The sequence below is a fragment of the Emydura macquarii genome, unplaced genomic scaffold (genome assembly GCF_026122565.2).
Source record: "Emydura macquarii macquarii isolate MOO-44397 ecotype Brisbane River unplaced genomic scaffold, CSIRO-AGI_Emac_v2 contig_2448, whole genome shotgun sequence".
Classification (NCBI taxonomy): Eukaryota; Metazoa; Chordata; order Testudines; family Chelidae; genus Emydura; species Emydura macquarii.
The window spans coordinates 3,327,041-3,354,987 of record NW_027132585.1 but is presented as its reverse complement, the minus strand read 5'-3'; the positions used below and the strand labels follow the sequence as shown (position 1 = coordinate 3,354,987).

The 27,947-nt window shown below is 44.0% G+C and overlaps 1 protein-coding gene across 1 annotated transcript; it reads left to right on the top strand.

Moving 5' to 3' along the window:
• The first annotated feature begins 869 nt into the window (after positions 1 to 869).
• On the top strand, positions 870 to 26,309 carry ZCCHC4 (zinc finger CCHC-type containing 4). Its single transcript, XM_067562543.1, has 13 exons — positions 870 to 1,006; positions 2,710 to 2,828; positions 4,203 to 4,285; positions 5,126 to 5,401; positions 6,034 to 6,114; positions 6,414 to 6,486; positions 9,216 to 9,366; positions 9,901 to 10,001; positions 17,070 to 17,191; positions 17,388 to 17,463; positions 21,636 to 21,687; positions 22,621 to 22,765; positions 25,317 to 26,309. Exons 1-13 carry the CDS (start codon positions 904 to 906, stop codon positions 25,444 to 25,446), a joined length of 1,512 nt encoding a protein of 503 aa, XP_067418644.1. The 5' UTR covers positions 870 to 903; the 3' UTR covers positions 25,447 to 26,309.
• The last annotated feature ends 1,638 nt before the right edge of the window (positions 26,310 to 27,947 follow it).

Genomic DNA, 27,947 nt, shown 5'->3' with positions numbered 1-27,947 from the left:
AAAAACTTGTTTATATGGGTGAAGTTGTGCAAAGGGAGCAGCTTGGAGTAAACTTTTCCCTGTGCTGCAGCCATGTGTCAGAGTAGGCCTAGGGCAGGTCCTACCCTTAGATAGCTAAATTAAAGTCTTGACTATAGAAGTGCTTAATTTGTAATAAAAGAGGTGCCTGTGAACTGCCACTTGAGGTGCTGGGGCTCAGCCCTGGCACCAAGTAAGCACGGACTATAGTACATCATTAACAGACATAGCAAAACCTATTAAAACACAGTTCCAGTTCAAGTTGTTTCTGTCGCAGTCTAATTACAGGAGGGGAGCAGGCTTCCTCCTGCTTCCACTTATGTTTGAAAAGCCTGTTTTGACTAGGGCCATGTAGATTTATGAGAAGTGTGGGGAAACAACACGCAGCTCTTGCAGAACCAGAAACCCAAACCTGGCCATACTCTCCCACACAGCAGGCTGCCCTTTCCTAAAGCACTGACTGGGTGTGGCATCGCTGTAGGTGGGAGGAAGGACTTATGCACTTGAGGCTCAGCGAGGCAGCTGGGCCGGCTCCCAGAACTACCTTTCCCTGCCTCGGGCAAGCAGAGCCTGTTTTTAAAAGGTTTGCAGTAATGGGTTTCCAAAACGGGGCTTGGGCCGGGCGCATGCACCGTGCATCCGCAATCCTGTGTGGGGTGGGCTTCTCCAAACTGGCAAACGCTGAGAACTTGTCGCTTAGCGCGTAGGATTGCAAACTCCCGCCAGGGCCGGGGGCGACTTTGCAACCCACGTGTGGCGTGCGCTCCTCCGGCCAGGAGGTGGCGCTGCATCCGCCGCACGCAGCCTGGGATTTGCGCGTGTGCTCTAGCCCTGAGTCGGGGATGGTAAATAATTCATCACGCGAGTGCTGCCTGGGCGCTAAGGATGGAGGAGGAGGCGGCTGGGCCTGAGGCTGCTCTGCGGGGCCCCGGGGTAGCGGTGCTGCTGGGTCCGGAGACCGGCCGCCCCGCCCCCTGCTGCCCGCACGGTGAGTCGGGGGGTAGCGCGGGGCGGGGCGGGGAGAACGATGGGGGCTGGTTGGAGCGGCGCAGTGGGGAGGGGAGGTCGGGGGGAGGTTGGAGGGGAGGTGGGAAGTTGGGGGAAGGGGGCAGAGGGGAGGGGAGGTCGGGGACGGGGACGGGGAGGGACATGAGGGGAAGGACAGGTGGAGCTGGGGAGAAAGGTGGCTAGTTAGAAGAGAGCAAAGGAGAGGATGAGGCTGTTCTGAGATTCCTTTTTGCAGGTGATCTTTGGCTTCAGTGCTCAGTGTTTTCTCTCTTCCACTAAATTATTCCTTTGCACGTGTCTAGCCGTTACAGTGCGTCTGCTGGTATCTGATAAACTGACTTGTAGCAAACTTTGTATATTTTAGCTGAGTGATTTTTCTATGCTGCAGATTAGTGGTTTTGTATTTTAGTATGTTTCAAAGTTGCTTTAGTTCTTTTGTGGTATTTTCTGGCCATGGAAAAAGTCCAGATGAACCCTGCAGTATGAAAAATGCTTCAATTTGGGCTGCACTTGGCATGTGATATCTGCATTTTCATGTTGTTTATATATGTTTTTAAAGTTACCCTTTAAACTGACATTTTTCATGCCCATTGACTTATGCATAAGGAAAGTGTAGTTTTGCTTCAAGATACTTTTAAATACACATTTTTCCTACTCATAATTCAAATGTTACATACAATTTACATAGGTTTTGCATTGATTTTTGTTGGCTTTTTAAAAGTAGAGATGCATGGGGGGAGGGGATTCTCTCTGACTGATTTGCAACACGAGGACCTGAAATGCATAGAGAAATGCCTTTAAATATCAAAGTACTTATAATCAAATAAATGCACAAAGATTAATTTCAAATAAATATACTATAGCACAACCTCAGGTTTACAAATACCAGAGTTACGAACTGACTGGTCAACTACACACCTCCTCTGAAACTGGAAGTACGCAATCAGGTAATAGCAAAGACAAAGGGGAGGGGGGGCAAATATACTACAGTACTGTGTTAATTTTTTTTTAATAGTTTATGTTTAAGGTAAAATTTTCAAAAAATAACAAGAGTCCTGTAGCACTTTAAAGACTAACAAATTTCTGCGGGTATAAGCTTTCATCAGATGCCTGCAGAAATTTGTTAGTCCTTAAGGTGCTACAGGGCTCTCGTTTTTGCTGTATACAGACTAACACGGCTACCCCTTTGGAATTTAAAAAAATGTTTGACAAGGTAAGGAAACTTTCTGTGCTTGTTTCATTTAAATTCAGATGACTAAAAGCAGCATTTTTCTTCTGCCTAATAAAGTTTCAAAGCTATATTAAGTCAGAGTTCAGTTGTGAACTTTTGAAAAAGCAACCATAACATTTTGCTCAGAGTTATGAGGTGTTCATAACTCTGAGGTTCTACTGTATATGCATTTGCTTTAATGTTTAGTCATTGCAATTAATTCAGGTGCTTTATCATGTCTGAATATCCAACACGTTTCTGGACAGAGAACAAAATCATGAGAAATTTCAACTCAAAAGAATTCAGGAAAATACAAGATGCTGGAAATATGGCCTTAAAATGAAAGTGGGATTTCCACCATAAATATGTCTCTCATCTAATTCTATAATCCTTTATAACTTGTGTTACAGCAAATGGAAGATTTGCATATTTTTTCTTTTGAGTGTACTGATCCCAGCCCATTTCTCCTTTAGGTCCTACTCTTCTGTTTGTAAAGATTAGCCACGGAAAAGAAGAGGGAAGAAGATTTTATGCTTGTTCAGCATGTAGAGATAGAAAAGACTGTAGTTTTTTTCAATGGGAAAATGAGAAGGTAAGAAAATACTGTTTAAGATATGGCAAATATATTTTTCTTTTGAGTATATATATTTGAACTGAAGATTTCTTCTATCTGACAAGTAATAATATTTATTGTCTCTAAAATGCAAACTGTTGGACAGAGAGAATGGGCTAAGTGGTGCAGTACCCCTGCAGCTCTGGGAAACCAGTTTCAAATATGATTTGCTTAGAAAGTGGAGTACATCTGACATTAAATGTCACTCTCCATGGATATTACAAAACACAGCACGGTTCTTTGCATCCTTTTCTGATTTGTGTGTCTTTGCTCAGACAATTTAAAAAAAAGTTAACTCAGGAGTGATGAGTATTGGTGGAGCTCAGAGGGGAGAGCTTGCCACAACATCTTCCCACTGGGCTTGGTGTTACCCACTCATGAAAATGAAGAGATGATAACCTACATCTTTTTCAACTGCTGTTCTCAACATCTCTCTGCATGATTCAAACTGGATCTTAAAACTCACTTCTTGGGAGATAATATTAGTGTGGAAGTTTAATAATCAGATTCTTCAGGCTTTTACCCCTTGGTCTGCTGTTCAAACCTAGCTGTTTGGTAGTGATGGAAAGTTGTGTAACTTGAAAACTGTGTGATGGCTATTCACTGGATTGTGTGGAGTGAAGTGGTGTTCCTAGTGAATAGATGTATGTCCGTACAGGAATTATACATACATCACAAACTTTAAGTTCCTTGGTTTCTAGTCCATTAAACTTCACTGCCTTTCATTATCTCCTTTAAATAAATTAGTTTTATGGCTTCTTTATAGATATAGATGTTTTATAGCTACATTAAAAAAATAAATTAAAATTTGACGGAAGTGTGACTTTCATAAAAGAAGAAAACGATGTTTAGATACTTGGGGAGGGCTAATCATACCTTTATGACAGTTACAAGGCCTTAGTTCTCATTGACCCATTGAAACCAATGGCAAAATTCCCATTGTCCTCAGTGATGTAGGACCAGGCTATAATTCCTTACAGAGATTAGGATCTCCTTTAGACTGCAGCATCCTTTAGCAGTGGGTAAATCCTTCTCTCTCTCCACTGCAAAAGAACATTTTTTTTTTAATTTCCCTCTCCTGGTTTTATTCATTGTAGAAGGATGAAGAGAACGGAATTTATCCCTTCATAGATGTTTGAATTCTTTCAGGGAATCACCTGTCCAGTGTGTCGAATGCTGCCAGGGATTGTGGGAATTCTTCTGAATAGTATGATTTTTTTGCTGGGATATTCAGATGCTGAAATGGAAATGTGAGATCTGGGAATCCACACTTTTTTTCACTGAGAGGTTGTGTGAACTTTTCATATTGCACAGTTAGGTTCACATCTCTGTTTACATTTTTCATATCTACAGCTGTCAGAAGCTAGACTTGCAGCACGAGAAGAAGTTAATAGATGTTGTCAACCCTCTTTGTCACACAGACAGAATGTGGAAAGGTATTGTTGTTATATGCATTTTCATTACAAAATATGAGCATGTGATTAGTTTAGATACATCAGATATACCGATCATCCCTCCATTATGCTAATTAAAAATAAGAAAAGTTACAGACAAGATTTGGGAAAATCAAGAACCAGTCAACCATGAAGGCAAAAGTACATGAAATATTTCCTTAAATTCTGATCTCTTCAGAGCAGTGATTGTATGAGTGGACAGTGCCTAGCACATCGTGGGCACTTATGTAATGAAAATAATGTAGATCAGCAGTAGTGTGAGTTCAAGTGGTGAATGCAGTTAGAAAATAATATAAAAATGAAAGCCCATTACACAGCCCAAAGGAAATGTACACTACTGAATGATTACATAAAGCTTGTCATCCTAATCCAGAGTTTTTGGAAGAAGTTTTTGCCAGAGTCCAAGGCTATTGCTGACCCCTCTGTCTGTTCAAAACAGTGTTGCCATTAGAAGTCTGGAGGGAGACCAGTGTCTTAGTTACTACAGTCATTTGAACCTTTAGCATCAAAAGCACCACTTGAGTTAAAGGAGTAGCTCTTTGGCTGGTAGCAGGAATAGGCTCTTCGCTGTGTGGACCCAGTCTCTGGTGAAGTTCACAACACACTTAGCCAGCATGCTACACCCTTCTCTTGTCAAAGGAGGCTTTTCCCAAGCATGCTGTTGAACATTTTTTTTTAATCATTAATGAATTGAGATGCAGTACCTTTGAAATAATGCCATTGTGGTGTTTAAACTTTTATAAAATACTTGGGCTAATTTCATACCTTTGTTCAATGATTTGTTTTGTAAAATTGATTCCTTATTTTATCTTGTATTTGAAGGTACAAGCAGTTTGTTCTGTTGCCATTATCAGAAAGGAAATTTTGTCAAGAATGCCAGCAGTTATTATTGCGAGTGGAGTGGAGAAAACACTCCGGCCATCAAGTACTTAGTGATCTCTCCATCGCTCATTTACAAAGGCCCAGTCAACTTTTGTGTCCACTGGAGAATAAGAAGACAAATGCACAGTATTTGTTTGCAGATAGAAGCTGTCAGTTTCTGCTGGATATTATTATTGCACTAGGATTCAGAAGAGTGCTCTGTGTTGGCACACCAAGGTATATTAGTGAGCATCAATATGTCTTTCAAGAAATACTTGTTACTAATTTGCTTAGTCCTTTTTCTTATGTGATTCAGTATCTAGTAGAAGAGATCTCTTCCTCTCTATGTGACATTAAAGTGTCTTCATGAGCTCTGGCTTGAGGTGTTTAGTATTGCCGAAGCAGTTCATGGAGTCTTTTTGATCTTATAAAGACGCAGGTAGGGAAGTCCTTATAAATATTATAGTAAAGCCTCAGTAGTCACCTTTCACTAGAAAGCAGAGTTTTGCTGTCTTACCTGGTAGTGACACTGAAGTGCACTGGATTTCCCTTTCACACAAGAAGCCTCTTTTTATTTAAAAAAAAAAGAAAAAAGTGTTAGAATTGAGAATTCTGATGGGCTCAACAATCTCTACTGCTTTATAATCTCTGGTACCATGTTTCAGATAATGGGACATTTCTTTCTAATTTTAAACATTAGTGACATTGAAAGATTGATCACACTAAAACCTCCCAAATTCTAGTTCTTTTTTCATCTGAAAAATAAGTTGCCTCCTTTAGAAAATTATTGGTCATTCTTTGTCGAGTTGACTATTGTCTGAAGTGTTCATGATATAATACGTTAAACTGCTTTGCTTTAATTACTTCAGGCTTCATGAGTTGATCCAATTAAAAGCATCACGAGAACAGGAGTCCAATGTTAAAAGCCTTCTGCTAGATATTGATTTCAGGTGGGTATTAGGTGTTTGTCTATATGGGGAACATACACAAACTTTTTTTGTGTGTGTGTGTGTGGTTTATTTCATTTTTAATTTTAGTCAGCTGTTCTTTTTTCCCCTCTGGCCAGGATTCAGGAAGTATACTTTATTTCCAACTAGCTCTGTGATTGGCCAATATAAGTACTTATCCTCAGCACTCAGCCTCTTGAGATAATTCGTAATTAAGCAATCATGGCCCTGCGCTCACAAGTTTTCTCTTTAAATCTTGTTACTAGCATACAGGAATTTATATGTTTTCTGTTACTTTACAGGTATTCACAGTTTTATACGGAGGAAGACTTCTGCCACTATAATATGTTTAACCATTATTTCTTTGGTGGAGAGGTAAGGGCCAGTCAAATTCCCTCAACATTTTCTCAAAGCTATGTATGTTCATGTAGAACTTTGTCCAAATTACTGATATGGTAGAAAATATTATTAAAAAGTTACCATGATGTAATGACTAGCAAATTCTACTTTAGATCAAAGAATAGCTGTTTATTGCTTCAGTAACTTATACCATTATATCCAAGGATAACACTGCTTATTTAATGTATTTTAACTAATTCTACTTAAATATTTTAGTTACTTAGTTTTGCAGTACAAGTTATTTTCTTACAGAAGCAAAGAAAGAAAGCATCTCAAATGACAATATAAAGGAATGCAACAGAATTAAGAATATAGTGGATTAGAACAATGGTCTACCAGTCTAGTATCTTGTCTTTACAGTGGCCAAAGTCAGATGCTTCAAAGGAAAATGTAAAAAATGCTATAATGGACAATAATCCATCCATCCATAAGAAAAGTTTCTCCTTAACCCCAGACAGTAGTTGGCGTTCTTTTAGCTGGCATACTCAACGATGAAAGTTCTGCTTATCTTATTTTTCTGTTTCTACTAGCTTGAAGTGAGGCTCCACTCTGAGAGATGGCTTTGTAAAAATGGCCCTGCCTTTCTCAGCAGATTACTCCCTTTATGTCTGTTGGCTACTGCTTTTTACTCCAGTTAGTCTTGGAGATCTGACACAGCAAAAGAGAGAACAAGCTTCTCTCTTGTGAATCATTAACAGAATTGTTTATTAAATTCTCACTGAAGACAGTGGGGTTACACCGTTCCACTGAGGGCAGGATTTAATACAGGTGTGCAAGATCAAAATATCTCATCTTAAATGTCTGACATTAGGACAAATATACAGCGTTGACAGTTAGAAAAAATCTTTTTTTTTACTGATATACTGAGCACTTTTGGTCTGGAAATCATTTAGAAGAAACATGCAACCTTTAACATGATCCATCTCACCATCTTGGCGCCTCCTGCTGGCTATCTGGGGAATCAGCTCTCAGCCTGATAAATGCCCCTCTCCGCAGTGTCTCACACTCAGTCCTGTCTCCGCTGGACTCTCCTTCTCATGACTCAGCCCTCCGGTCAAGTCCCAATCCATGCTCCCCCCTTTCTGGGGGATTCTGCAGTCCATTCTAGCCACCTCTCACTGTGGCCATTGCAGTCCTACTACCAGTCTTATGGCAGTTGGGTGCACAGGGGACCCAGGCTTACCTACTACTCTGGGTCCCAGCCCAGGCACCCTGTGTGTGCAGCAGCCTTCCAAAGCAGTCTTCCGCTGTGCCTCCCACATAACTCCTCCGTCAATTTCCCTTGACCGCTTCTCCGAAGCCCCAGTACCTTCTCTGGCCTTGCTTCAGGGCCTTTGGCTCTGCTGAGTCTCAGCAGCCAGCCACTGCTCTGTCCTAGGTGCTGACAGTCCTTTCCCTTTAAGCTCCTGGGAGGCACTGTCCTTGGCCTGCTCTGCAGCTCCCTTATATACTGGCCTCCTGGGCCCTGAGTAGTTGCCACACAGCCCCTTCCTATTGGCTACTTCTAGTGCAGCTTCTCCAAGGGCCCTCTTAACCCTTTCCTGGCCAGTGAGGGGCAGGCACCCCTTCATACAACCCCACAGTGCCATATTTATAGTCACTTTTCAGAGTAGGACCATTCTGTAATATAATCTGCAAATTTGAGGTGGTTTGACAATCCAAGTATTACTTCAAGTAATTTTACACAATAAATGTTAGTCACGTCTGGGGCCACTGGTACTTCGGTTACACCTAAATTTCAAGTTTTTGCATCATAAACCATTGCTTTGACTCAAAATATTTACTCAGAAATAAATAAAACTAAATTTCAGGAATGTAACTAGTCATTCAAGGTTTCAGGTGCATAATAAACTGAGAATGATCTAAAAGCTTTAACCCTGAATTTCCTTGCTTTATTGGTTCAGATCCAATCCTTTATCATTCTATTCAAGTATTACTGTATCTCACTTTTTTAAAAGAAAAGTGAATTAGGGATAGTCATCCCATTGTAGTTTAATTTTTTAACTTCTGGGAAGTTTCTACAATGATTGGCACTGTACAGATATATGCATAATATAATAAATCATTAGAAGCTGTTAAACCACCACACTTGTTCTTGGAATAGAAGATAATATAAAGAATATTTTCCCCAGACAGAATTGGACATAGAGGAAAGAACAGTACATTATTGTTTGGGTTGGTGGTCGAAGTCTAATCTTTCACATCTAGGTTATCAGTGGAAATCCAGCTCCAGAATTGAATATTGGTTTCTGAAAGTGATAGATGTTGTAATGAGATGGAATGAACTGGTGATTTTATCCTAATTCCCAGTGGGCTGGCTATTCTCCTTCATAATTTGCACTACATGCAAGCCAAGGGAAAAGAGCAAGTGTTGAATAGGCATTGAGACTGAACTACTTTCTCACTCTTAGTTGCCTCCATCCCTCCAGATCAGGGTTAGGACACAAGAAGGAGGACAATATTGGAAGCTTGGACTGTTTCTGTCCTTGCTATATCTGTCCTATAACTAAATAAAGGACTTGTTTTCAGTACTCTCAATCTAACAATTTTCACAAATACTAAATTAATTTTAAAATTAAAGGGTAATATACATCATGAGGCTTCTAAAAGGAAACTACAAACTATTAAAAAAAATTTTTTTTAAATGCCCGATGCTGTCTTCAAACTTTTTGAGCCTTTCATCTGGAAAGCTATATCTCTTGCAGGCTGCACATGAAATCTGTAGAAAATTCTTGCATCGAGAGAAAGGCGAAGGAGTCATATTGGTGACTGATCCCCCCTTTGGAGGTTTGGTGGAATCCTTGGCTTTTAGTTTAAAAAAACTGATTGCAAAATGGAGAAAGGCACAAGAGGAAGGTGTGTATTACAAGCCAATAGGATGATGAGGTTGATAACTTCATCACCTTGTAATAATAAATTACTGTTTAAAACTGTATATGACTCTTCACATTAGTGCACACAAATTTGCATTCTAGTTTCTAAAGATGTCAGATCAATAAGCTAAATTAAATGTATATTTTAATTAATGGTTCAGCTACTTCTTCAAAAGTATGACTACTGATCTGATGTTGAAACAAATTCCTCTCTTTATACAAAGTTTCATTTGCTTTTTAAAAAATGTCTTCTATATTTGTCTTGTGGTTAAGACATTAAACCAATGTCACTTTTACCTGTCATTGGTAGTTGTCTAAATGGAAGTTAACTACTTAGGGGAACGTACAGATAGGAGCTGAACATAACCATACTGGGCTGGCCAACATTCTGCCCTCTTAATGGAATTGATTCTATGTGAGCTATTGTCATCTGTATAATAACTGGTCTGAGTGCATAGATATTAGTAAATTTTTCATTCAGTGAATTCTCCTTTCCTCTGAATCTTTTTATTATTAGATCACAGCAACAAAGAGTTGCCAATTTTTTGGATATTTCCATACTTCTTTGAGTCTCGCATTCTTGAATTTTTCCCAAGCTTCTGTATGCTGGATTACCAGGTATGACCAAATCTAATTAATGCACTTAATTTACACTACTCATACAGGAAATGAGCTGGACTGGGGATAACCAGAATACTTCTGTGCAGAAGACAATTTGTCTTCAACTTCATACCTCATTGTGCAACAAAGCGAACACCACAGCATCTGTCATGTTGTTTCTGTACTGAGATATATATTTATTTATATATATATACCATATTTATATTGGTACTAGCTTTGATAAACTCTAGAGCAACGTGAGGAGAGAAGTTAGTATTTTTAAACATTGTTCATGTATATGTTATAGTGGTTAATAACTAAAGCAGTTTGGAAACTGGCTTACATTTTTGACTCTGTAATTTTGGTAGTGTCCAATATAACAGTTCTCTCTTCGAGTGTTTGCTCATATGCATTCCATCATAGGTGAGTGCGCGCCCCGTGCACGAGCCTCCGGAAGCTTTTCTGCCCTAGCAACCCCCTGCGGGTCGGCTCCTGCGCCCCCTGGAGTGCTGCGCTCATGTCGCGGTATATAGGGAGCCTGCCGACCCCGTGGCCACCAGTTCCTTCTTTCCGCCCGTGACGGTCTTTTGGAACGCTGCCCCTTGCTTTATCGCAAGTAGCAATCTCCTCAACCTGTTCTAGTTATAGTTTTATAGTTGTAGTTAGTTGTTAAAAGTTCATAGTTTTAACCTGTATAGTTAAAAAAAAAAAAAAAAAAAAAAAAAAAAAAAAGTAGTAGTAGTTTTAGTAGTTTAAGTACTTAGTTAGCCCTTACGGGCTCCCGGCGCCATGCTGGGCACTTCGGGGTTTAAAGCCTGCGCAGAATGCTCGAAGGCTTTCCCCATCAGCGACCCGCACGACCGCTGTCTTCGCTGCCTGGGCGAGCTCCACAGGAAGGACAAGTGCCGCATCTGCAAGTCCTTCAAACCCAGGACACAGAAGGAGCGAGATGCCCGCCTTCGGACGATCCTAATGGAGTCGGCGCTTCGCCCGGTCTCCGAGCCCTCGGGATCTCCATCGGCACCGAGCGTCTCATCGGCGCACAGCGCGCCCCCGGCACCGACAGCGGCACCGGCGCTAAAGGTGCCAAAGAAGAAGAAGCGGCTGGACCCGGTGCCTATGGACTCCCCCCTGCTACCGGTACAGCAGGGGGTACAATTAGAGCCGACACCAGCGTCGCCACGCAGAGAGCCTCCCCCGACCCTGGGGGGTGGGGGACCTCTCCTGCAAGGGCTGTCGACGCCGGAGGCGTTTGTAGCGGCACGAGCCCTCATGGCCATGCCAACGCCTCCATCCCCCCCTCGGCCGAGGGAGTCAGGGTTGGCGTCTCGGGGTAGATCCGTGCTGGGTTACCCCGGTGGGCAGCGGAGACAGGAACCATCGTCTCCCCCCAGACGGTCGAGGACGGGGGAAGCGGGATCCCCCCCTCCTCGCTCCGACCTTATGTCGTTGAGCACCTCGGTACCGCAGCAACTGGAGCGGTCCCGAGGTTCCGAGAGCGGCCACTCTCCATCGCCCACCAGATCCTCGGCATCCCTCCATCGTCAGGAGAGCCTGCCGGCACCGAGAGAGACTGACCATCCTCGCACTTCGGTGCGTACCTCTCGGCACCGATCTGGTTCACAAGCGGAGCAGAGGCGCTCTGAACATCCACGCGGGCGCCACTCTCGCTCCCCGGTGCGCAGCTCCTGGCACCGAACGCCCTCTCCTGGCGATGACTGGCACCGGTCGGGCTCTCGGCACCGGTCGGGCTCTCGGCACCGGTCGGGCTCTCGGCGCCGAGCTATACGGCACCGGTCGGACTCTCGGCACCGGTCGGACTCTCGGCGCCGCTACAGCCCTCGTCACCGGTCACGATCTCCGGTCCGGGCCCGTGAGCGTTCCCAGGACAGCCATCGCTCCCCATCCGCTGGCAGCCGTCGGGGTCGCCCTGCCCCGGAACCCTACCACCGGTCGCCGTCGGCGAGGGCCCCCAGAGTTACCCCGAGGCGGTCCCCGGTGCCGCACGCCCGGCCACTCGGAGACTCTCCGGAGCACCGGAGAAGACGCAGCCGAGGGAGAGACCGCTCTAGGTCGCCTGACCACGGTAGAGCCAGACGGTCCCGGGGCCACTCGTCTACTTATAGCCGCTCCCCGCCCCGCCGGCATCACAGATACCGCCGTAGCCGCTCCCGCTCCTCCAGGAGCAGATCACTGCAGGATCGGGGCAAGGACAAGGGGAAGCGCCCGAAGTCCCGTAGCCCGGCACCTTCCGGGCCCGCAACATCCACGGCACCGGGACCGGTGCCAGCATGGATGCATGGGCCCTGGCAATGGCCATATTGGGGACCATGGCCTCAACAACAGACCCAGGGTGCGGCGTCGGTCCCCTCAGTGGCGGTCCATCCCCCTCCCCCACCTCCTAGTCAGGACAGACCGGACTCCTCGGATGAGGAGTCCGACCCGATGGAGGGTCCATCTACGGGTCCCCTGCACCAGTCCTCCTCCTCCTCTCCTCCTGACACCACCTCCAGGGACCAGAGAACACCCCTGCCTGATTATAAGACCCATCAGGAACTGCTCAGGAGGCTAGCTGACAATCTGCAGCTCGACCTAAAAGAACTTTCGGAGGAGGAGGATCCTTTTTTCGGGACCTCTAGCTCAGCAGGCCCCTCCCGCGTCGCGCTCCCTGTCCACGATAGGGTGTTAAAGGTGGTCAAGCCCCTGTGGGAGACCCCAGCGTCAGTGTCGGCCACTTCTAAGACTGCGGAACGCAAATATTACATTCCCGCCCAAGGGTTTGAATACCTCTACAACCACCCCCCCCCCTGGGTCGTTGGTTGTAGATGCGGTTAATCAGAGGGACAGACAGGGGGCCCAGTCCAGTACACCAAAGAACAAAGAAAATAAAAAACTGGACTTATTTGGTAGAAAAATTTATTCGACTGCGGCATTACAACTCCGCATTGCGAATCACCAAGCGCTCCTCGGCAGGTACAATTTGAACCTGTGGGCTTCCCTCCAACGGTTCCTCCGCGCCTTGCCACCTGACATGGCGGAGGACTTCAACACCATCCTGCAGGAGGGAGCTACAGTCGCCGGAGCGGCCCTCCAATCCTCAAGCGATGCCACCGACGCAGCGGGAAGGGCTATGGCATCGGGCATCGTGATGCGCCGGGCCGCGTGGTTGCAGTCTTCGGGTCTGTCATTGGAGGTGCAACAGGCCATCCAGGATCTGCCTTTTGAGGGCGTGGGCCTGTTCTCGGATAGAACAGACAGTAAATTACACGCCCTCAAGGACTCTCGAGCCACCCTTAAGTCCTTAGGCCTCTATATGCCACAGGCCACGAGGCGCCAGGGCAGACAACGACCCCAACGGCAGCAACAACAGCAGCCTGCCCCTCGACTGCCTCCTCGACCAACTCCATCCAGGCGAGGTCGAGACCGCTTCAGGCAGTCGAACAGAAGAGACCGCCAAGGCCCTGCAGGGGGCTCCCAGCAGGGCCAGCAGAAAAATACCAAGCGGTCCTTTTGACGGGACGCTCGAGGGCAGCCCAGTAACCATCACCATCCCACTGGTTTCCACCCCCCCCTTTATGAACAGACTACATCCCTTCCTCCGAGAGTGGCAGGGAATAACCTCGGACTGCTGGGTACTCAGCATAGTGAGACGAGGCTATGCTCTCCAACTCTCGGCATTTCCTCCAGACTCTCCCCCTACCCCGTCCCTCTTCAGGGACCCATCTCACGAGCTACTCCTCGTCCAAGAGGTTCACTCTCTTCTCCGCCTTGGGGCGGTAGAGGAAGTTCCTCCTTCGGAGAGGGGCAGGGGGTTCTATTCCCGCTATTTCCTTATCCCCAAGGCAAAGGGAGGCCTCAGACCTATTCTGGACCTTCGTCGTCTGAACAGATTTATCAGACGCCTCAAGTTCCGGATGCTCTCCCTAGCCTCCATCATTCCCGCACTAGATCCAGGGGATTGGTATGCTGCCCTCGATTTACAGGATGCTTACTTCCATATTTCTATCCTCCCTGGGCACAGACGTTTTCTTCGTTTTATGGTAGCAGGTGTCCACTACCAATTTTCGGCCCTACCATTTGGCCTCTCCTCAGCACCCAGGGTCTTCACGAAGTGTATGGCGGTGGTAGCGGCCCACCTCCGCCGCAGAGGCGTCCAGATCTTCCCCTATCTCGACGATTGGTTAATACGGGGAAGATCCAGGGTTCACGTACAGAACAGTCTAGCCCTGACCTGCACAACCTGTACCAGGCTGGGCCTGCTCGTCAACGAGCAGAAGTCCACACTTACTCCAGTACAGCGGATAGACTTTATAGGGGCCACCCTGGATGCAGTCCAAGCCAGGGCCTTCCTCCCGCTGCCCAGATTCCAGGCCATGACCGCCATCATTCAGGAACTCTTCAGTTTTCCCACGACGACAGCCAGGCGCTGCCTTCAGCTGTTGGGTCACATGGCGGCATGCACATATGTGGTGAGACTAGCTCGCCTCAAACTCAGGCCCCTACAAGGTTGGCTAACCTCGGTGTACACCCCAGCCAGACATTCACTTTCCAGGGTGGTCACCATCCCAGCCCAGGTCCTAACCTCCCTCATCTGGTGGACGGACCCGAGCGAGGTTCTTCGGGGGTTCCCTTTGCAGACTTAACCCCATCGGTGACGCTGATAACAGACGCTTCAGATGTGGGTTGGGGAGCCCACATGAGCAACGACCTCAGCACACAAGGTCTATGGTCGCCTCACGAACGGCACCTGCACATCAATGTCAGGGAGCTACGTGCAGTTCGTCTCGCCTGCAAGGTCTTCCTCAGGTTCATAACGGGCAGAGCAGTACATGTCCTCACGGACAATACAGCAGCCATGTTTTATATAAACAGGCAAGGGGGGCACGCTCCTCCACTCTGTGCCAGGAAGCCATACAGCTATGGGACCTTGCGGTGAGGCACGATTTTCACCTCTCTGCCTCTCACCTCCCCGGGGTCAGGAACGACGAGGCGGACCGCCTCAGCAGGTCGTTCGTACCCCGCCACGACTGGTCACTCCACAAGGAGGTGGTGTCTTTTCTCTTCCACAAGTGGGGCACTCCCCAACTGGACCTGTTCGCCTCTGCGTGGAACAAGAAGTGCCAGAGGTTCTGCTCACTCCGGGGACGAGAGCAGGGCTCCCTCTCGGACGCCTTTCTAATCAACTGGACGGGGCCCCTGATGTATGCGTTTCCCCCGTTCCATTACTCCCCAGAGTGCTCCTGAAAGTCAAGAGGGACAAGGCGAATGTCATCCTCGTTGCACCAGCCTGGCCCCGGCAGCACTGGTTCACTATGCTATTGGACATGTCCATTGCCGAGCCGATACCGCTGCCGAGGCGATACGACCTCCTCTCCCAGGACCGGGGCCGCCTCCTTCACCCGGACCTGGACTCCCTCCACTTGACGGCATGGAGGCTTTGTGGTTAACTGAAGGGGAGAGAGCCTGCTCAACACAAGTACAGCAGGTTCTCTTAGGGAGCAGGAAACCTTCCACTCAGATGCTGTATAAGGCTAAGTGGAAGCGCTTTACCCTTTGGGCAGAGTCCCGGGGGATCTTACCTAGTTCATCGCCCATACAGGCAATCCTAGAATACCTCCTTCACCTAAAGATGCAGGGCCTCGCACTGGCTTCCCTGAGGGTGCACCTGGCGGCCATCTCGGCCTTCCACCGGCCGATGGAAGGGAGATCTATCTTCTCTCATCCTATGTCCTGTAGGTTCCTGAAGGGGATAGAGAGATTATACCCGCAAGTTCGCGACCCGGTACCTCTCTGGGACCTGAACTTGGTTCTCTCCATGTTAACCGGACACCCATTCGAACCCATGGCTACATGCCCTTTGCTGGTCCTGTCCTGGAAGGTGGCTTTCCTAGTAGCCATTACTTCGGCCAGACGGGTCTCCGAGTTAAAAGCCTTGACCTCGGAGCCCCCTTACACTGTCTTCTATAAGGACAAAGTGAGACTGAGACCCCACCCAGCCTTCTTACCCAAGGTGGTGTCCCAGTTCCACTGTAACCAAGACATTTTCCTCCCCGTATTCTTTCCCAAACCCCACGGATCGGAGGCGGAGCAGAGATGGCACTCCTTAGATGTCAGGAGGGCCCTGGCCTTTTACATCGATCGGACAAGGCCTTTCAGAAAGACAACCCAACTGTTCGTCGCGGTTGCTGAGAGAATGAAGGGTTTACCTGTGTCTTCTCAACGCATCTCTACATGGATTACCGCATGTATCCGCACTTGTTACGAGCAGGCGAAGGTGCCGCTTCCCAGCTCAGTGACGGCACACTCGACCAGAGCCCAGGCCTCGTCAGCGGCCTTCCTGGAACGGGTGCCCCTGACGGACATTTGCAGGGCAGCAACCTGGTCATCTGTCCATACCTTCTCTTCCCATTACGCCATTGTACAACAGGCAAGAGAAGACGCGGCCGTAGGCAGAGCCGTCCTAAGAAGGGCTACTCAACAGTGACTCCTACCCGCCTCCATGGTATGGCTACATAATCACCTATGATGGAATGCATATGAGCAAACACTCGAAGAGAGAAAACAAGGTTACTTACCAGTAACTGTTGTTCTTCGAGATGTGTTGCTCATATCCATTCCAAACCCACCCTCCGTCCCCGCTGTCGGAGTCGGCAGAAAGAAGGGACTGGTGGCCACGGGGTCGGCAGGCTCCCTATATACCGCGACATGAGCGCGGCACTCCAGGGGGCGCAGGAGCCGACCCGCAGGGGGTTGCTAGGGCAGAAAAGCTTCCGGAGGCTCGTGCACGGGGCGCGCACTCACCTATGATGGAATGGATATGAGCAACACATCTCGAAGAACAACAGTTACTGGTAAGTAACCTTGTTTTTCTGCAGCAAGATTTTGGTTTCCAGCAATAGGCTCAGAAATAGTAATTGTTTCACTGGGGATGGAGTCTAACTCTTAAAAACGTGAACTTTTTGGGAGGATGTAGAAAGAGAATAAACATGATAAATGCCATTGTCACTTCTTATTCAGCACAGTACTTGGCTGGAAGTTTAAAGATGTTTTTAATTAATTTGTTCTTCCTGTGCCTCCATTTTCTAGGTAGATTATGATAATCATGCACTTTATAAACATGGAAAGACAGGGCGTAAACAGTCTCCTGTTCGTATTTTCACCAACATTTCCCCAAGTATGATAGTACTTCCTGTGGAAGAGGGTTACAGGTAAGATATAAGGATATGCTTACAATATATGCTCAAGTGACTGCAGCCAATTTTTTTAAAAACTAGTTGATTATTCCATAGTTAGATGTACCGAACTAAATTTGCATCCCTCATGTAACTTTATTTGTTGAACTGATTCATTGATAAGGTTCTTTGAGCAAACAGCAGGCCAACGCTTTTGTAACTTTTTTTTCAGGTTTTGCTCTGTGTGTCAGCGATATGTTAGTTCAGGAAACCAGCACTGTAAGATCTGTAATTCATGTACATCAAAAGTAAGTCTCTCTTTCTGGAAAGGAAGTTTAGCAATTTTAAAGTGATGTATTTGCATACTTTTGCCTTGGTATAAACCCCTTCTGATATTAATATTGACAGTATAGTTTTCGTGGCAGGGAGCTCAATATGGGAGTCTTTCTATTGATTTGGCTATGAATCAGGCCCTGTGGGATTGTCTATGTCCATTTCCTGATTGATTTGTGTTGGAAAAAGGACATCGGAAGATTATACATCTGTCTTTTTACCTTTATGATCCCATTCATCAATAGTATGCTGCCATGCACCATTTTTCCTATGTTTTCCTACCCTTTAAGACACATCAGTTCCATTAACAGCTGCCAAAGGATGTTCAGGATCAGTGTTTTCAGGTTATGTGTGTATGCCACCTATGCACATGCCATATTTCTTCTTCGAGGAGTGTCCTTGTGGGTATTCCACTTCAGGTGTCCAAACGCCCTGCACTTGAGATTGGAGATTTATGGTAGCAGTGCCTGGTTGGGTCGCACATGCGCTGTCATCTTGCACTGTTTTCGGCTGGTTACATAGCAACCAACTGTCCCTCAATTCCTTCTCTACTGCCTTTGGTTTGAATCGGAGCCCATAGCATCACCCTTCTTCTTAGATAGTTAATACTTACTAGTTAGTCGTTATCATTAGAAATCTAGTAAATCCTTATTTTCTTTCCTTGTTTCTCCCTATATTTAAAAAAAAAAAATTCATCCTATTTCCCCAGAGTTTTCCCCCCTGTTTCTTCCTATAGTTTATAGTTAGAAAATAGAAAACTAGGAATTTACACAACGGACAAAACCCGGGCATGCCTGGTTTCCCAGGGTTTAAGCAGTGCCTAACCTGTAGGCTTTTCATTCCGCTTTCAGATGGTCACTCAGTGTGTATCTGTTGCCTGGGGGAATCGCACATTCCTCAGTAGTGCTCTCATTGCCACAATTTGAAGGCGAGAGCAAAGAAGGTTAGAGACCTTCAACTGAAACTCCTCCTAATGGAGAAATCACTGTGACCAGCATTAGAGCCTGAATCAGGGTCTTTTCCAAGCCACTGGTAACCCTTGGTAGCTTCTGACACAGGGTTAGCCCCAAAACGACTACCAAGGAGTCTGGTTTAAAAAAAAGACCACCAAAAAGTGCTCTGCAAGCTCACCTGAGACGGAACCATCAAAGAAAAAGCTTCCCTCGGCCACATAAACCACTTCGGTACTGAGGACAGCAAGTGCTTCAGACTCCAGGACTTTCGTACCATCAGGTACCGTAAGTACCCATACAGCTATAGACCCTAAGAGGGCAAGCTTTGAGAAAGGTGTACTAAGGGCAAGGAAAAGCGCACAGCCCTAGTACCCACAGAGCCAAAAAGACAGCTGGTACCAACCACTTTGACGGCACACCAGCCTATGCCACTGCCTACAGTACCAGTGAAACCTTCGGCGCTGACGGCAACAGTACCTACACCAGCCGCACTAGTGCCGGTACCGACCTTCCCAGCACCACAGCAGTTTCTCAGGCAGGGAAATCTGGTAGTCTCAGCAACTCTAGAATCCCCCCTTTTCAGTACCGACGTTACACCAGCACGTTCGGTACCGAGCCACATTATTACAACCCCCACAGCAAGTGATGACGAGGAGGAAGAGGAAGGTCAAATACATTCACCTCGCCACTCCTTCCCCGTGTATTCTCCCAAAGCAGGACCATCTCACCACCCAACATCTCAAGCACCCAGTTGGTGCGGACATCCATGGGTACCACCTCCTATGCCATTTCCACCTCAGTGGCAATATTGGGACTCTTGGGCCATGTACAAGATCCATGTACAAGCTACACTTCAATTCCACATAGCTAATTATGAGGCATTCTTGTCAAAATACACCCACACAGTCTTGGACGAGATCCAAGGCCGATGGTCCAAATCAGACCAACCTCCATATAAATCTGCTAGAGCTAACAGCGGTGCGAAACGCATGCAAATACTTCCTCCCACTAATCAAGAGCAAATCAATCAGGATTCTAATGGACAATATGACATGCATGTTTTATATAAGCCGCCAGGGCGGTGCAAGATTCCCTATGCACAGAGGCAGTTCACCTCTGGAACTGGTGCATCAGCCACAACGTTAACATAACAGCATAATAAATTCCAGGCTCCCTGAACACCACAGCGGATGCACTGAGCAGAGACTTTGTACAGAACCACGCATGGGAAATGGACCCCAGAGTCCTCAACATGATATTCAGTCGATAGGGCTTCCCTTCACTAGACTTATTTGCAACAGCACAAAACACCAAATGCCCACAGTTCTGCTCCAGAGCAGGATTAGGTCCGAACTCACTAGGCAATGCTTTCCTCAGTGGAATGTGCCCTAATGTATGCATTCCCACCCATACCACTACTAGCCAGGGTCATCCACAAAATCAAGGATAGTTCCAAGGTCATCATCACAGCACCTACACAGCCCAGACAAACCTGGTTTCCCTACCTTCTCCAGTGGCATTGTGCCCACCACAGCACCTCCCATAAATACCTCATCGCCTCTCCCAGAACTCGGGACATGCCTATCATCTCAACCTGACGATCCTATACCTCAAAGCATGGCTACTTCATGGTTCATGGAAAGTGAATTAACCTGTTCAGATGAAGTAAAAGATGTTCTATTAAACAGTAGAGGGCTAAATACGAGGAAGATCTACACCTACAAATGGAGAAGATTCTGTGTCTGGTGAAACAACAAATGCCTCAACCTGGCTTTCTCTCAGCTACCACGTGTATTAGATTACATAGTGGAATTGAAGAAAAGCGGTCTTGCTATAAACTCCATTAAAGTCCATCTGGTGGCCATCACAGCGTTTTACGACAAGGTAAACAGCACTACCATATTTGCCCATCCAATAACTAAACGATTCTTCAAAGGCATTAAAAATACTTACCCAGAGACCAGAATCCCAGTCCCTACCTGGGACCTCAACCTGGTTCTACACACACTTATGGGACCACCCTTCGAACCACTTGCCACATGCCCCTATTACACCTCTCCATGAAGGTTGCCTTTCTTATTGCCATCACATCAGCTAGACGAGATAGGTGCATTAATGGCTGATCCTCCATGTACGATCTTCCTTAAAGACAAGGTCGCCTTGAGACAACATCCAAAATTCTTACCTAAAGTCATTTCTTCTTTTCATCTAAACGAACCTATTTACTTACCTGCATCCTTTCCAAAACCACATGCAGACAAAAGGGAGGCAGCATTCCACACTCTTGATGTCAGAAGAGCACTGGCCTTCTACCTAGATAGGACAAAAAGCTTTAGAAAATCAAAGACTATTCATTTCTATAACTGATCGATTGACAGGACAGACTATCTCCAAACAAAGACTGTCTAAGTGGATATCGGGGTGTATTTACCTCTGTTACCAGAAAATGCACCAACAGGCCCCAATTGGGATTCGCACGCATTCTACAAGAGCACTCTCAACCTCAGTTGCCTTCCTTAATAATGTCTCTATTACAGATATTTGCAAAGCAGCTACTTGGGCCTCAATGCATGCTTTTTGAAAACATTATGCAATAGAAAAACAATCAGCCTCAGATGTCCTATTCGGGCTGACAGTCTTATCAACGGTACATAACACAGCTTCGAAGCCCCTTCCTTCCATTGCTCCTAAAGTGAAGCATCCACAAGGACACTCCTCAAAGAAGAAGAGAAGGTTAATCACCTTGTGCAGTAACTGAGGTGCTTGTAGAGGGTTGTCCCTGTGGGTGCTCCACTAACCTCCCTCCTCCCCTCTACTTCAGAGTATGTAGATATAAAATGCGCTCTGTAGTAGAGAAGGAACGGAGGGATGTAATTGTCGAAAACAGCGTGAGACGACGACAGTGCATGTGCGACCCAACTGGGCACTGCTACCATAAATCTCCGATCTCGCGTGCAGGGTGCTCGGACACCTAGAGTGGAGCACCCACAGGGACAACCATCTCGAAAAACCTCAGTTACTGCACAAGGTGAGTAACCTTCTCCTTTGAAATATTTCAGTGATGTATGCCAGGAAGATTGGGAGTACAGTACAGTTTAAAAATGATAGTAAATATAGTGAAGATATTTCATTAGTAATGTTTGAAAATATTTTTGTTTAAAATTAACAAATTACTTACCAAATTTTTTTTGTAGGATGGAAGAAGATGGAATCATTGCTTTCTTTGCAAAAAATGTGTAAAGCCCTGTAAGTACAGAAAATATTTTTCCAAGTACTATAAGTACACTTACTATATAAGTTACAGTCCAAAGAAAGTCAAAACAAAAATTAGAAATCAAAATAGTAAACTATAAGACACAATGATTTGGTGCAAAAATACCAAAAAAAAAAAGCTTCCACACACAGCCCCCAAAATTCAGCTTGTGTGGGTGGATGTCAGCTGCACAAAAATGTGATATTTTTTTTGTTGTTGAATCAAGGCACAGCAAATTCCTTTTCCTTTAGTTGTAGATTAACTTAAATAGTTTGATTCCTGTTTATTGTAGAATCATGAAGAAATTCTTCTATAGATTTCTCAACTGAATTCTAGAAACATACAGGTGGTTCTTAAAACCTGGTAGGGGGAGGGGAGGGACCACATTATAATTTCAGATATGATGCAGGCAACTCAGCAGTTCTCATCTGGAGCTGTCTGTGCATACAGAGGAGTGGTTCATCAATTTAGAGCCAAAGCTGCTTATCAATAGTTCCAGTTCACCTGACTTCCTGATCGATTGCGCGGGTCTCCCATTGCCGCTCAATCAATCCCTCAGAATTGATCTGGCGGCGTCAACAATGCCACCATCAATGTAGACATACCCTAGGACTTTCATCCTGTGATGATCTTGTATTACAGTATAGTGTTACTACATCAGAACAGTTTTATCAATTTATTATATTTATTAAAAGGAAAGCAATGAATTAATGCTAAAGTCTCTGGTTATTTTTTTCTTTTCCCCCAGCACATTTAATGAAAACAAAAAAATGGCTGGTGAAATAGAAACTAAATGTAAACCCTAAAATATCTTTTTTAATTGCAAGCAATCTATAAACTTCTTGGTGTTAGAATCATATTTAAATTTTGATATGTAAGTTTGTGAGTCTTTTCAAAATCATAAATCCCTGTTACTTATTTTGCAGCTTGGATTCACTGCAACACTTGCAATCGCTGTGCTCTTCAAGGTCACACTTGTGAGAGTGCTGAAGTTGGCTGCTTTATTTGTGGTGGAGTAGGTCACAAACGCAGCACCTGTCCCAATCTCTCTCTGACTGAAAGAACTTGCCAGTAAGTTTGACACTGCATGAATATTTATTTGAAACACCTCTCAGTTGTGGGACATGACTATTATTTCATGAAAGTGATTTGATCGAAGTAGGGTGACAATTGTTCAATAACCGCAAATTGTCTGTGATGGAGAATAAGATGAGGAAGTTTTGAGGGTTTTTCCATTTCACGTGCTGTTTGCTGCCTGTGTCCTTTGTGACTTGGGCCAAATCATTTAATCTCTCTGTCTAAGTTCCTTGTGTGTAAGAAGGAGATAATACTACTTCAAGTGTTGTTCCACATGGATTGCCTCGTGAATGCAGGATCGTATTTTGGCTAGCTGTGTCTATTGGGGCTGCACATACACCCTGTTCTGGAGCCCCTCACTCAATCTATGACTGACTGACCTTTTGTGGGGGGATTTGAGACATAGACTCCACCTGCACTGATAAAATGCTTGGTCTTGAAGAAGTTTAGGAGACCTGTAATCTTGGCATAATGTCTTGGGTAGCCAGAGCACTGGCTGAGTGAGACTTAGCTGTCTGCTCTTCAATCTGAGAGTGTAATTCCCAGCTAATGGAGACATGTCTGCACTGATTCTGATTGAGCTAGCACACTAAAAATACTTACCCATGGGAGATGCTAGGCACGTATTTGGGACAGCTAGCTGCTCACAATGCCACAGCTACATTCTGTTTTTAGTGCACTAGCTTGATCAGAGTTAGCGCACGTCTCCTCAAACTGAGAATCACACTCCCAGCTTAAAGTATAGACGTGACCTGAGAAGAGGCAGGAGATTTTTTTCCAGAGAGCTTAAGAATCTCTCACATGGAGCACTCTAACAAAAAACATTTTTTAAATAAGTGTGTCTGGCCTTTTGTGGGTGTGTTTTGAAAAAGATGCATATTGAGCATATTCCAGGCACATACCCCTCTCCAAGGTAATAAAGGCACTTTAACATGCCCATCATTGAAGGGCATAGCTGTCTCACAGAACAGACAAGTTTCTAAGTCTGGAAACTTAGACTCAATCATAATCAGTGCCTCTACACCAAGGTAACTATTAAAAAAAAGCAAACCAAGATTTTAATTTGCCAACATGCTTAACTAGATACTAAATAACTAACACGAAATAACAATAACAGAAGATACAGTTACAAGGACACTGTTCCATCTCACTGTCATCAGTGGTAAGAAGGAACTGAGCAGAAGTTGGGACTGTGCTGCTTCTATGCACTTGGGTGAGGGACTCTAACTAGATGGCTCCATTGGTCACCAGCTGGCCAAAAGAATATGATTTTGTGTATGGGGGTTCATATACACCTAAAGATGTTTTGTCCACATGGATCCCCACTCTAAGAACCACAATTACTGTAAGGCTTTAGATTTGTTGAGGATATATCCATTAATTTTTGTCCTAAGTGGAAGAACCAAGATGATGATGATAAGATCATGCAGTTACTCTAGTTCAGTAAGGTATATGCCTATCTTAGTGGCTTAGTGGGTGATGTAGTGTTAACCTTTTTCTTTTCATAGGTGAGATGGCAGAATTTGTGGTTCTATGAGTAGATGCCTCTGGATATACAGGCAAAACCTGTTATCATTTTGTATCCATACCATATTGTAAGCTCATTTCTAATGTGCTGTCTATTATCACTGCAAGGCTTAGCCCAGTATTTCTGTTTTCCAGTAATTCAAATACTGGGCTAAGCCTTGCAGTGATAATAGACAGCACATTAGAAATGAGCTTACAATGTGGTACGGATACAAAATGCTAACAGGTTTTGCCTGTATAAATCTAATCTTACTAAATAAGTCTAACCTTACTTTTCCATGAAACTTTGCATGCCTGCAGGTTTTGGTGAGATCAAGGACATATGTCTTATTGGAATATTGAATTCCTTACATACCATTTTTATTGTTCTTCATATGTTTCTACTGCATCAAATTATTGATTAACATGGGCTTCCTTTGCTAGTTAATTTAAACACCTGCAAATATATTTAATTGTTAATATAAAGATTGATAACATGTTCCATAGCATTCCCATGACAGATGGAAAAGAATCCTCTTGTTAAATTTAGGTTTTAATTCCTATACTCCATACAGATTATGTTTGTTAAACTTTGTGCAATTTCTTCAATAATAAAGTGAGCAGTTCAGTTCAGTGTTGAACATGTAATGTCAACAATTGCCTGTTTTATATTTGATCTGTGATCATATATATACTTTTAAAAGTTTTAAAAACATTTGAGTCTAAAATTACAATACTGAGTAAAGATATATATATATAGATATATAGATATATATATATGCAAAATAAATATAATCCTGTCCTAGTGTTGGCATTAAAGTGGATAAATTTATCTCTGGGGAGATTAATTAGAATTACACAAATCCAATTTCAAATAAAATTTTCTTTTAATAATTGTCTGTGACCATACTTCTTGAGTTTTTGCTCATGGACAGTCAAGTCTTTTAACTTGTATTCATGTATTTGTTTACGAAAATGTACAATTCACTGTATTCTGATAGCATGTAGTAATGTGTTTGTCTATCTCCTTGTTTTCCAGAGCTGACAGAAAGCAGAGGCTAAAGAAGAAGAACAAGATAAAAATGGGTACTGTTAAAAGGTCATATGTGAAGCATGCTACATTCTCAAGGAAAAAAATAAAGAAAAAGAAAAACACCCTTGCTTGTTAATGTCCAGTTACCTAAAACTGAATGATTTTACAGCCAGCTTTTGCTTCCATTTTCTGTAAATGTTAATATGATCTTTCAGATAAAATAAGGTTGAATTAAAAATTACTACTACTTGTAATACTACGTTAGAACGTTGATGGCAGTAGGCCAAAACTGCTATACAAGCTGCTCTTTCAGTTTATGAACATTTTCAAATGAGAAATAAAAGTCAGTTTATACACTCTAAACGACGTCTGTGCTAAAATTTTGAGTACTGTTATACAGGACTTATAAGTTAAATGGACAGAATTTTAATAGTTTTAAATTAACTTGGTATTGACCTCATAAAACAAGCCATACGTTTTTGTCCTTTTTTCAAACACATTTCCACCTGACTTTTACACTCAACACCATCCACCATGGCCATCTGTCAAACACATGTCAAGTCATTCTTTTGTTGTTTATCTAGATATATGTTGGTTGCATCACTGCAGTAATGGAAAGATTAGGTACATGAAGTTTTTAAATTGTAGCCACAGTGGAGACATTGTAGAATGCATAGACAACAAAAATACAGAGGATGTTCCTCTTCAGCTGTAACAGTATTTTTAGGAATTTAGTGATGAACTTGACAATAGATTTATAGGTTCTAAGGTCAGGGACCATTGTGATCTAGTCTGACCTCAATAGCACAGGCCATAGAAATTCCCAGACAAGAGCCCTTTTTAAAAAAACAAAAAAAATTAATAACTGAACTTAAATATGTAACCTCGTTTGCTAGTGGTGATGAGTCTACAGTTCAAGGAAACCTGTACATATTATTCTTGATGCTGTGCTAGACATGAATATAACAAATTCAAAGGAAAATGAAATGAGCAATGCAATGGAAATAAACTCTTTTTATAACTATACTTGTTTGATTCAAGTAATTGATTTTTCTTAGTATTAAACATCAAAGACATCACTGACAATTTTTTCACAGTGTCAGTCTTCTCACACCTGTCAGTACACATTTTCATTGTGCTGAGGTGTGCAAAACAAAATCTTCCACAGGGATACTTTTTTAGGTTTAAGAAATCTTTCAACAGTCCCTCTGCTAATTTCACACACTGATCATCTTGCTGTATGTCTTGGACATGATTGAAACAGAAGATGTGAGATGGATATAGAAAAAGCAGACATAATTAGTGAGACTTTTTTAGGGCTCATGGAATTTCATATCATAAATATATACTGGGGACTGGACTAGAAGACCTCTCATGGTCCCAGTCCTACACTTCTATGATTCTGTGCTCAATTTGTAGTTTTAAAAGATGGTGTTCTCTAATTGCTATTACTGCTAACTCAGTTGGGGATCTGAAAGTTAAGCTCTCTCATTTGCACAACAGAACCAGTATTAAAGCTCTGCAATTGTAATACATCTATTGATGAGTGCAAACAAAAAAAATCCATTTTACAGCTATGTTGGCTCTGCAGGACCAAAAAGTACTGAATCATTATGAGATTTAGAGTTGTCTGCTCTGTTTCTGTGGTTCCAAATAACATTAGAAAATGTTTAAAACGAATAATGTGGAAAAAGATGGGGGCACAGGGGGTTAGGAAAGGTAGTTATTTTTTCAAGTTGATCTGTTAAGCTCACGGTATGTTTCTAGTGTAAATCCCTCTAAAGACAGACTTGCATTAACTTCATCACACTACTGTGTTGCCATCTGCCTAGAACTGGCAATTTATCTCTGAGCTCAGCAGGAATCCTGAGTTTGAGGGGCTGCTTCAGTAGAACAGATATGCTATTCACCTGAATGTGAAGTGTAGGACTAAGGTTACAACCCTGGTTTACTCCATTTTCTTGATTGAAAAACATCTGTTTTTTATTCTACAGGTTTTGGATTGGTACATAATTAAACTTATGTCATAGATGTTCACACTAATTTTGTTTTGCAGCAGTGTAAGGTTCAAATTTTGAATGCTAGGCTGAATTAAAGTTGGGGTTTTTTAAGTTTATAAAGCAGGCAAATACCTTGTTCTGAATGCTCCAACCTTAAAAGGAGAGGGTTACAGTGTTTCTCTTTCACTCTAATTCCATGGCCTATTGAACACCAAGAGAATATTGTCCTGGGACAGCAAGAAGAAAAAAATAGCTTGATAAACCATTACATTACAAAATAGCTTAATCAGTCCCATTCTTCTACCCAGTTGTGAAGAGTGGGCTCCAACTCATCTGCTAACTGGGACATTATTTCCATAAAAATCTGCAAATAAATATTACATGCAAACAGGAATTCCTCCAGAAGTGACTAAGGGATGCCTTCAGCATGTCTAGGACAATTTGCCCTCCTAATCAATAAATGAAAAAGAATACATGGCACCAGCTGCCATTACAGCCAGAGCTGTATGTCACACTATCTTGCAGCCCAGGCAACCTAGACTAAATCAAGAATCTCACATTCCAGGTTACTTCCAGTCCCAAGATTCCAGTCACTCAGGCCTGGGCTACACTGCAGAGTTAGGTTGACATAAGGCAG